This window comes from Lagenorhynchus albirostris, chromosome 3 (assembly GCF_949774975.1).
Source record: "Lagenorhynchus albirostris chromosome 3, mLagAlb1.1, whole genome shotgun sequence".
Taxonomy (NCBI): Eukaryota; Metazoa; Chordata; class Mammalia; order Artiodactyla; family Delphinidae; genus Lagenorhynchus; species Lagenorhynchus albirostris.
This window is the reverse complement of record NC_083097.1, coordinates 81504893-81517015: the sequence shown is the minus strand read 5'-3', so window position 1 is coordinate 81517015 and position 12123 is coordinate 81504893. Positions and strand designations below refer to the sequence as shown.

General features: G+C 33.6%; 1 protein-coding gene across 3 annotated transcripts in view; it reads left to right on the top strand.

Moving 5' to 3' along the window:
- Positions 1–12123, top strand: part of ST8SIA4 (ST8 alpha-N-acetyl-neuraminide alpha-2,8-sialyltransferase 4) — a 100887-nt gene that overhangs the window by 44258 nt on the left and 44506 nt on the right. The window contains exon 5 of one of the 3 annotated variants that reach the window (XM_060146173.1): positions 3048–3451. The exons of the other annotated variants lie outside the window; for them this stretch is intronic. Within the exon in view, the coding sequence (XP_060002156.1) occupies positions 3048–3141 (94 nt within the window). The 3' untranslated portion in view covers positions 3142–3451. Of the gene's footprint in view, positions 1–3047; positions 3452–12123 lie in introns of those variants that run through there. 3 annotated transcript variants of the gene reach the window in all.

Genomic DNA, 12123 nt, shown 5'->3' with positions numbered 1-12123 from the left:
AATTTGTCCATTTCTTCCAGGTTGTCCATTTTATTGGCATACAGTTGCTTGTAGTAGTCTCTTAGGATGCTTTCTACTTCTGCGGTGTCTGTTGTAACTTCTCCTTTTTCATTTCTAATTTTGTTGATTTGAGTCCTCTCCCTCTTTTTCTTGATGAGTCTGGCTAAAGGTTTATCAATTTTGTTTATCTTCTCAAAGAACCAGCTTTTAGTTTTATTGATCTTTGCTATTGTTTTCTTTGTTTCTATTTCATTTATTTCTGCTCTGAACTTTATGATTTCTTTCCTTCTACTAACTTTGGGTTTTGTTTGTTCTTCTTTCTCTAGTTCCTTTAGATGTAATGTTAGATTGTTTATTTGAGATTTTTCTTGTTTCTTGAGGTAGGCTGGTATAGCTATAAACTTCCCTCTTAGAACTGCTTTTGCTGCATCCCATAGGTTTTGAGTCATCATGTTTTCATTGTCATTCATCTCTAGGTATTTTTGATTTCCTCTTTGATATCTTCAGTGATCTCTTGGTTATTTAGTAACATATTGTTTAGCCTCCATATATTTGTGTTTTTTACATTTTTTTCCCTGTACTTGATTTCTAATCTCATAGCGTTGTGGTCAGAAAAGATGCTTCATATGATTTCAATTTTCTTAAATTTACTGAGGCTTGATTTGTGACCCAAGATGTGATCTATCCTGGAGAATGTTCCTTGCGCATTTGAGAAGAAAGTGTAATCTGCTGTTTCTGGATGGAACGTCCTATAAATATCAGTTAAATCTATCTGGTCTGTTGTGTCATTTAAATCTTGTGTTTCCTTGTTAATTTTCTGTTTGGATGATCTGTCCATTGGTGTAAGTGAGGTGTTAAAGTCCCCCACTATTATGTTGTTACTGTTGACTTCCTCTTTTAGAGCTGTTAGCAGTTGCCTTATGTATTGAGGTGCTCCTATGTTGGGTGCATATGTATTTATAATTGTTATGTCTTCTTCTTGGATTTTTCCCTTGATCATTATGTAGTGTCCTTCCTTGTCTCCTGTAACATTCTTTATTTTAAAGTCTATTTTATCTGATATGAGTACTGCTACTCCAGCTTTCTTTTGATTTCCATTTGCATGGAATATCTTTTTCCATCCACTCACTTTCAGTCTGTATGTGTCCCTAGGTCTGAATTGGGTGTCTTGTAGATAGTATATATATGGGTCTTGTTTTTGTATCCATTCAGGAAGCCTGTGTCTTATGGTTCAAGCATTTAATCCATTCATGTTTAAGGTAATTATCAATAGGTATGTTCCTATTACCATTTTCTTAATTGTTTTGGGTTTGTTTTTGTAGGTCCTTTTCTTCTCTTGTGTTTCCCACTTAGAAAAGTTTGTTTAGCATTTGTTTGTAGAGCTGGTTTGGTGGTGCTGAATTCTCTTAGCTTTTGCTTGTCTGTAAAGCTTTTGATTTCTCCATTGAATCTGAGTGAGATCCTTGCTGGGTAGGGTAATCTTGTTTGTAGGTTCTTCCCTTTCATCACTTTAAATATGTCATGCCACTCCCTTCTGGCTTTTAGAGTTTCTGCTGAGAAATCATCTGTTAACCTTATGGGTGTTCCCTTGTATGTTATTTGTTATTTTTCCCTTGCTTCTTTCAATAATTTTTCTTTGTCTTTAATTTTTGCCAGTTTGATTATGCTGTGTCTTGGCATGTTTCTCCTTGGATTTATCCTGTATGGCACTCTCTGCGCTTCCTGGACTTGGGTGGCTATTTCCTTTCCCATGTTAGGGAAGTTTTCGACTATAATGTCTTCAAATATTTTTTCTGGTCCTTTCTCTCTCTCTTCTCCTTCTGGAACCCCTATAATGCGAATGTTGTTGCGTTTAATGTTGTCCCAGAGGTCTCTTAGGCTGTATTCATTTCTTTTCATTCTTTTTTCTTTATTCTGTTCCGCAGCAGTGAATTCCACCATTCTGTCTTCCAGGTCACTTTTCCGTTCTTCTGCCTCAGTTATTCTGCTATTGATTCCTTCTGGTGTAGTTGCCATTTCTGTTATTGTACTGTTCACCTCTGTTTGTTTGTTCTTTAATTCTTTTACATCTTTGTTAAATATTTCTTGCATCTTCTCGATCTTTGCCTCCATTCTTCTTCCAAGGTCATGGATCATCTTCACTATCATTATTCTGAATTTTTTTTCTGGATGATTGCCTGTCTCCATTTCATTTAGTTGTTTTTCTGGGGTTTTATCTTGTTCCTTCATCTGGTACATAGCTCTCTGCCTTTTCATCTTGTCTATCTTCCTGTGAATGTGGTTTTTGTTCCACAGGCTGCAGGATTGTAGTTCTTCTTGCTTCTGCTGTCTGCCCTCTGGTGGATGAGGCTATGCAAGAGGCTTGTGGAAGTTTCCTGATGGGTGGTGGGTAGAGCTGGCTGTTGCTCTGGTGGGCAGAGCTCAGTAAAACTTTAATCTGCTTGTCTGCTCTGGATGGGGCTGGGTTCCCTTCCCATTGGTTGTTTGGCCTGAGGCAATGCAACACTTGAGCCTATCCAGGGCTCTTTGTTGGGGCTAATGGCAGACTCTGGGAGGGCTCATGCCAATGAGTACTTCCCAGAACTCCTGCCAGTGTCCTTGTCCCTTGGTGAGCCACAGCTGCCCCCTGCCTCTGCAGGAGACCCTCCAACACTAGCAGGTAGGTCTGGCTCAGTCTCCTAGTGGGTCACTGCTCCTTCCCCTGGGTCCTGACACGCACACTACTTTGTGTGTGCCCTCCAAGAGTGGAGTTTTTGTTTCCCCCAGTCCTGCTGAAGTCCTGCAGTCAGATCCCACTAGCCTTCAAAGTCTGATTCTCTAGGAATTCCTCCTCCCATTGCCAGACCCCCAGTTTGGGAAGCCTGACGTGTGGCTCAGAACCTTCACTCCAGTGGGTGGACTTCTGTGGTGTACATGTTCTCCAGGTTGTGAGTCACCCATACAGCAGTTATGGGATTTGATTTTATTGTGATAGCGCCCCTCCTACTGTCTCATTGTGGCTTCTCCTTTGTCTTTTCATGTGGGGTTTCTTTTTTGGTGAATTCCAGTGTCTTCCTGTCGATGATTGTTCAGCAGCCAGTTGTGATTCCAGTGTTCTTGAAAGAGGGAGTGAGAGCATGTCCTTCTACTCTGCCATCTTGAACCAATCTGGAAACATTTGAATTTCTTTCTCATTTCCTTTGTGTGTATTGTAGAGCTGTTTTCTTTGTGGTTACCATGGGGATTTCATTTAAAATCCTAAAGTTATAACACTCTTATTTGAATTTACACCAGCTTAACTTTAATGACATACAAAATGTTCTTTCCCCACCCCTTTCCATTGTTGATATCACAAAATTATGTTTGTATATATAGTGTGTCCCAAAACATAAACTAATAATTTTTTTAATGCATTAGTGTCCTAAATTATGTAGAAAACAAGATTTGGAGTTACAAACCAAAGTTACAGTAATACTAGATTTTACACTAACGATTTTTTTAATGTATTAGTCTCCTAAATTATGTAGAAACAAATGAAAAAATAGTTATGAATCCTTGTTGCAGTAATACTAGCTTTTATAATTGCCCATGAATTTACCTTTAGTGAGATGTTTATTTTTCCACACATCATCTTTTTTGATATGTTAAACGTTGAGTATCATTGATTCATAGAAAAATAAAGAAGTCACTCTGTCCTATCTTACACACACACACACACTCACTCTAACACACACATACAAATATATATACACATATACACATATAAGGTTATTAATAACCTTAATATCTTATTAAGGTTAAAATAAATATTTTGAAGTACTCCTTGACTATAGGAAACTAATAAGAAAATTTAAGATTACTGTGGATTAGTACTTTTTTTAATAGACTATTTTTAGAACAGTTTTATGTTAACAGAAAAAATTGAGAAGATGGTGCAGAGATTTTCCATATACTCCCTGCCTCCACACATGCATAGTCTCCCACATTGTCAACATCTTCCACCAGAGACCTACATTTGTTACAATTAATGAACCTACACTGAAACATTATTATCACCCAAAGTCCATAATTTACACTACAGTTCACTTTTAGTTGTACATTCCATGTGTTTTGACAGATGTTAAATGACATGTATCCACCATTATAGTATCTTATAAAGTAGTTTCACTGCTCTAAAAATCCTCTGTGTTCAGACTCTTCATTCCTTTCTCCTCATTAACCCATAGCAAGCATTGATCCTTTTACTGTCTCCATAGTTTTGCCTTTTCCCAAATGTCGTATTGTTGGAATCATACAGTATATAGCCTTTTCACATTGGTTTCTTTCACTTAGTAATATATGTTTAAGTTTCTTCCATGTCTTTTCATGGCTTGATTACTCATTCCTTTTTAGAGTTTAATAATATTCCATTGTTTGGATGTACCAGTTTGTTTATCCATTCACCTATTTCTTCCAAGTTTTGGCAATTATGAATAAAGCTGCTGAAAACATCTGTGTGCAGGTTTTTTGGGTGGACATAGTTTTCAACTCATTAGATTGCTGGACCTTATGATGAGTATGTTTAGTGTTGTAAGAAATCGATAAACTGTCTTTCAAAGTGGCTGTACCATTTTATACTCACACTAGTAATGATTGAGAGTTCCTGTTGCTCTGCATCCTCACTGGCACTTGGTGTTTTCACTGTCATTTTGGTGATTTTGGTCATTCTAATAGGTATATAGTGATATTTAATTGTTTTAATTTGCATTTCTTTTATGACATATGATGTGGAACATCTTTTAATATGCTTATTTGCCATCTGTATCTCTTCTTTAGTGAGGTATATGTTGAAGTCTTTGGCCCATTAATTTAGTCAAGTTGTTGGTTTTCTTACTGGAGAGTTTCTTGTATATTTTAGATAACTGTCCTTTATCAGATATGTCTTTTGCAAATATTTTCTCCCATACCATTGCTTGTCTTTTCATTCTGTACACACTGTCTTAATGAAGTCCAGCTTATCAATTATTTCTTTCATTGATTGCACCTTTGGTATTGTATCTAAAAAGTCATCACCAAACCCAGAGATATCTAGATTGTCTTATATATTATCTTCTAAGTGTTTTATAGTTTTGCACTCTACATTTAGATCTGTGATCCATTTTGAGTTAATTTTTGTGAAAGGTGTAAAGTTCTTTGTCAAGATTCATTTTTTTAATGGGAATGGACAATAGTTCCAGCACCATTTGTTAAAAAGACTGCCTTTTCTGTATTACCTTTACTTCTTTCTGAAACATCAATTGACTATATTTATGGGGGTCTATTTCTGGGCTCTTCATGTGTCATTTGATCTATTTGTCTATTCTTTGCCAGCACCATATTTTCCTGATTACTGTAGCTTTATAGTAAGTCTTGAAGTTGGGTAGTGTCAGTCCTCTGATTTTGTTCCTCCATCAATATTGTGTTGAGTATTCTGGGTCTTTGCATCTCTGCATAAATGTTGAAATTAGTACTTTTGTTCCTTAGATTCTGGTTTATATTTCTCCATTTACTACCAACAGCAAAACAATAAGAAGCATGGTTGAAATAGAGCATTTTCAGTAAATTAGAATCTAGATAGGATTATATATGTTAACAACCGTGAATTCATATCGCCCTTTTACATTTATTTTAAATACAGAAAGTGCAGAACCTTTTACTAATTAGTTCATCAATACTCTCTTATGTTTTGTCTTATTTACTTTCTTCCATAAACATTATAAATATAAACTGTTTCACTATTTCCTAAACAGTTTATTCCAAAGAACAACAGGGCCAAACTTCTGACTACTGGTGAAGTTAATGGTATGCTTTCTTTTGATTACTATATTTTAGGTATTTTTGAGAAGACTTATTTTGAATTCTCCAGAAAGAACTTAACTTGCAACTTTCCTGCTTACACATCTACATCTTTCCCCTAAAGGTCAAGTGATTGAGTTCTAAACGGCGGCCCAGGGTATAAAAAGTAGCTCTAAATTTGCCTTTCACCTTTCAAATACGTTGGAAATTTGTACTCATGATGTATGTGAAAGGTAATATCATTTATGGAACTAGTGAAATTAACACACTAATACATGCAAATGTAGCATTTCAACATAATGTTTAAGCTACTAAAACTCAGAAAGAAAATAAGGAAGTGGGAACACTGATGAAACAAAGATGATTCACATGATATGAAAGCAAGAGCAAAATCCCCAAAGATCTATTCTTTAAGTATCTTTTTTACGTCTCTGAAACCCTGTGGTTAATACAGTTCAGGAAAATAGTTTAAAGAGTTTCATATCCTCTGTTGATTAGTAGAGTTTGTTGTCTCTCGTGACAGATCTTCGTGCAGTCCATGCGTTTTACAGTGCACGTAATCACAATGTTAAAATGCAAAGGTCCTTCCAAATACTGCAGTTACAAGTAGAAAGTTTAAGTGATTTGGAAAGCAAAAAAGTCCTTGAACACTAGGAGAATCCTTTAGTTTTCATATCGTCAAGCCTCATCATTTAAACTTTTTCCTCTCCGAAAATTTTGATGGCTTACCAACTTTAAGCATCCATTTAATTGTAGAGTCTTTCAAGCTCTGAAAATATAACCATCAATCACAAAACTCAATGATGTTTTTTAATGTATGGTCATTCTTCCCAAGCCATGTTAAGTGAAACAGGAAGGGAAGGTATTGCAAGATTCTAATTTTAAAACAATCTTACCAAATAATGAAAGAGTAGCCTAATGGGGACAAATTTTAAAAACTATAGTTACAAATTAAAGTGAATACATCAATGTATTACACTGGTTTAGGATTGCAAGCTTTTCATTCATATTTATTCAGAAGCCCCAAATGTCCAATATTAATATTATTATTTTGTAATTTTCTTGTGAAGAATGGAACAATTTTCATAAGACTTTAAGAGTGAAGAGGAGATTTTGAAACATTAAAATGATTTGTTGAAACTTTAAAAATGTGTGACTACAAGATATAAAAATCAAGGTTTTTTCTTTATACATTGATAACAAAATTATCAACGTATAACCTAAAATCTGAAAAAAACATTTAACCCAATGATGTCATTTAATATGCAATTAAATTATTATATAAGATGTATTAAAATATATTTTTACAAAATATATAATGTTAGACAAAAAAATTATAGTTACTATAATTTGATTCATAATAGTCAAGTGCTGTTTTTTTATAACGGGATGATTATATTTTATTTTCTCATTTTTTTAACATGGTGTAAGAAAAATTAAACAGTGCACAAAGTAGATCATCAGTTCCACTACCAACTACCATAGATAATTTCTTAAGAATTCTTCCAGGGTCACCTTATCTTTGATACAGGAGGTAAGAATATACAGTGGAGAAAAGACAGCCTCTTCAATAACTGGTGCTGGGAAAACTGGACAGCTACATGTAAAAGAATGAAATTAGAACACTCCCTAACACCATACACAAAAATAAACTCAAAATGGATTAAAGACCTAAATATAAGGCCAGACACTATCAAACTCTTAGAGGAAATCATAGACAGAACACTCTATGACATAAATCACAGCAAGATCCTTTTTGACCCACCTCCTAGTGAAATGGAAATAAAAACAAAAATAAACAAATGGGACCTAATTATACTTAAAAGCTTTTGCACAGCAAAGGAAACCATAAACAATACCAAAAGACAGCCCTCAGAATGGGAGAAAATATTTCCAAATGAAGCAACTGACAAAGGATTAATCTCAAAAATTTACAAGCAGCTCATGCAGCTCTATAACAAAAAAACAAACAACCCAATCCAAAAATGTGCAGAAGACCTAAATAGACATTTCTCCAAAGAAGATATTACAAATTGCCAACAAACACATGAAACATCAACATCATTGATCATTAGAGAAATGCAAATCAAAACTACAATGAGATATCATCTCACACCAGTCAGAATGGCCATCATCAAAAAATCTAGAAACAATAAATGCTGGAGAGGGTGTGGAGAAAAGTGAACACTCTTGCACTGTTGGTGGGAATGTAAATTGATACAGCCACTATGGAGAACAGTATGGAGGTTCCTTAAAAAACTACACATAGAACTACCATACGACCCAGCAATCCCACTACTGGGCATATACCCTGAGAAAACCATAATTCCAAAAGAGTCATGTACCAAAATGTTCATTGCAGATCTATTTACAATAGCCAGGACATGGAAGCAACCTAAGTGTCCATCAACAGTTGAATGGATAAAGAAGATGTGGCACATATATACAATGGAATATTACTCAGCCATAAAAAGAAACAAAATTGAATTATTTGTAGTGAGGTGGATAGACCCAGAGTCTGTCATACAGAGTGAAGTAAGTCAGAAGGAGAAAAACAAATACTGTATGCTAACACATATATATGGAATCTAAGGGGAAAAAAATGTCATGAAGAACCTAGGGGTAAGACGGGAATAAAGACACAGACCTACTAGAGCATGGACTTGAGGATATGGGGAAGGGGAAGGGGAAGCTGTGACAAAGTGAGAGAGTGGCATGGACATATATACACTACCAAATGTAAAATAGATAGCTAGTGGGAAGCAGCCGCATAGCACAGGGAGATCAGCTATGTGGTTTGTGACCACCTAGAGGGGTGGTATAGGCAGGGTGAAAGGGAGGAAGATGCAAGAGGGAAGAGATATGGGAACATATGTATATGTATAACTGATTCCCTTTGTTATAAAGCAGAAACTAACACACCATTGTAAAGCAGTTATACTCCAATAAAGATGTTAAAAAAAAAAGAATTCTTCCAGGAAATAGACAAATAAGCATTTTTAAAATTATATTTTATATGCATAAATATATTATATGTAAACTGTTCTAGATTAGAATCATGTGTACTCTTCTGCATTTTTTTTGAAGTTTGTACTTTGGGGAGTTTGCTCTTGTAGTTCTCATCTCTATTCTCTTATATTATAATGCTCTTATCTCTACTCAGGTATCTATACTAGAGCTTAATTGATTTAAACTTTAGATTTCTTTATAATTAGTTCTGGAAAAAATATTCAAACAATTCTATTTGAAATCTTTGCCCCTTGGCAAATATTATGAACTATTATTAAAGTATTTAAACCAAAGATAAAATATCTCCCTTATTTTATAAATTTTTATGATCCATTAGTTTTATTATTTTAATTTTACTGTGACAAAAATGATGTCTTTGCCCTATTTTGTCACCACATTCTAATTATTAATTTGTTTTAATATAAATATTCCTATAATAGGAACTATACTTATTAAAATGACAAGCTAATACTTTGTTTTAATCAGGATAAATACTTGGATTGAGAATTCACTGGTCATCATTGAGATTGATAAAAACACATAGTGTTCAGTGATGTCACCTCCTTCATAGTTAATAATTCTAGAGTTATTCAACAATTTTGTAAACAAACATCTTCACCAAAATGATTTTTAAGGAAAGGATAAATTCAATTCATATAGATTTTTAAAATTTCTATATGAGTTCTACTTCTTTCTTCTTTATCTTTTAGTTTAGAATACATATGCTAGCCTTGTATTTGACAAATCTTCCAAATTTTTTTTTATTAGAGGGATAATTTTACAACTACAAAAGAAATGTGCAAGTGTGAGATAAGTTGACTATATGACTGCTTTAAATTTCCTTGGAATTAAGAATTTCATTTGAAATGCTTGATATAACCCTCATGACTTACAGCAATGTTTCTCAAATTGGAGTTCACAGATGTATTTTGCCGGTTCCGAGAAAAAATATTCTTACTCCCTTTAAAACGTGTTTTTACATTGATCCAAGCTGAGAACACTGGCTTACGGAATTTTTAAGAATGACTTAAAAGTTTGATCAAAGAAGGTCAGAACAAACCCTTCTTATTCTGACCATAGACAAGACTATTTACAATCTTGAGTCTCAGATTTGTAGCCTTTGAATTGTGGGTATTGACATAAATAATCATTTAGATCCCTTGGGCTTTGAGTTTCACTGGTTCTGTACTTTAGTTGTTCTTACTCACATGAATATTCAAAATGCCACAAACATTTGTACTTAATTTTCATAAACGTCCTCAGGAATATCTTCTCTATAACCTAAAGGAGGTTCATTTAACTTTTGATCATCACTAACTGAGGTAGCTTACTAAAATATTCCTGCTTTAAAGTCTGGAATTTAAATATTGTCTAGGAATTTGAATATTCTTTGCGTTCTTCAAGACCATAATTAAGCTAACGCACCCTCACTAAATGTTTCCTGTTTACAGTAAAAATACACACAGGCAAACACACACACATATACACACACAAATATGTATATGTGCATGTGTATATATATATGTATATAAGTAGGTATAGAAGAGATAAGTATATATCTTTGTTATGGGGCCATTCATTCTATTGAAGTTATTCTTTCTTTGGATTTCTACAATTATTAAGTTTTTAAAAAGCATAGATCTTTCTATAAATGCAAATTATGGAAAATTATTTCTGGAGAAGTGTTTATTTGTTGCATATATGAAAAGTAAAAGCGTACACATATGCTATATATTACTCACAAAATACAATATTTAATATACTATTCGGATCTTGCATATATTTACGAACTATATAATGTATAATACACAGTTATATAATACAGTATACTAGTGATATATATATATATAACAACTTATTCCATGCAAGTTGCTCTGCTAGACCATGAGTGTATCAAACAATATTCAATAATACATTGTCTTTTTTTATAATGATGATACATTGTTGATTTATATTCAACATGTCCTCGCTTGGATTTTCAAAAATTTATTTGCCATGCTTAATATACAGCAAATCTCCCACTCTGTATTTATGTTTTTGGCTATCTTGAATTTATTATTTCTAGTAATTTCACCTTGTATTGGGAGACTGAGTATTCTTTTATACTATTACTGTGTCTAAATAACTTGAATTTTTTCCTCTTATTCAACATATAATATTCTAATTAATCTGAATATTTCATGTCCAATGTACTCATTTCTTCATTTTTGTTATTAAATAAAATTATGTTGAGCAATGGGATATCCCTTAATGTAACCTCCTAAGTTTTCCAGGGTTTTACTGAATCACTGATGTTTTCTTTTATCATTCAGCCTGTAAACTAGCTGAGTATTTGATTCTCAATGTAATGATCAAGTTCATAATTCCTAGCTTGTAGATTTCAATGTAGGAAGGAATAACAAGCCTTACAGAAATTATATCAAGTGACATCTCTAGCTCACCTCCTATCTGTGTAGCTGTCAGTCTGTTGTAAAATATTTTATTGGTCAAGTATACTTTTCTATTAAAAGAAAAGAAGCACACATTAGTTTCTTTGTTACAGCGCATGATTTTCTATATGGTTCTTACAAATAAACAGGTTGTATTTTCATACATCTTCCAGCATCAACTTTTATTCCAGTTTTAAGACTAACACAAAAATACTGTATCTCAGACTTTAGTTTCTGAACTTATATTTCAGATGTGAAAATTTGCCACTTTTAAATGAGTATAGAGATAAAAGGCTGTATAAAATTAGGTTGATCCTCTGCAGGCTAAATTCATATGAATGGCATGTACTTGCAGAAGAAGTTGAATCAGACCAGACTTCCAGTAGAATCCCTGGTAAAAATATAAGCTGAAACAGACCATTAGTAGACTTCAGGAAATTTGAGTAAATTACCTCTGTTATTCAAGTGGATTATTTTAGAGTATTGAATCAACTCAAAGTTGCATAAGGAAAAGCAATTTTAAAAAACAACTTTGAAAATGGAGAGATTCACTCCAAATGCTTTCTGAAAATGGCTTACTTGTTTTAAATTTAGTCTTATTCCAAAAACATTTCCATATGGTTTCCATTTTGACTAATGAGCAACACAGCTGTAATACTTCTTTATAAAACGTGTGTCCTTCATTAATGCTTTTGAGTAGCTAGAAACTGCTTAATAGGTATTTTAAACCTCATGATATTTCCATGATGGAATGTTTCTTCCCTCACTGGGGACTCTGATATCCACCCTTCTGCACTGCAGTGTTTCTTGATATCTTAATCTAGTTACCCTTGAGTCATGGTATTATTTTCTAGCAGCTCCCATCATTCATATTTCATTGTGGAATATGAAA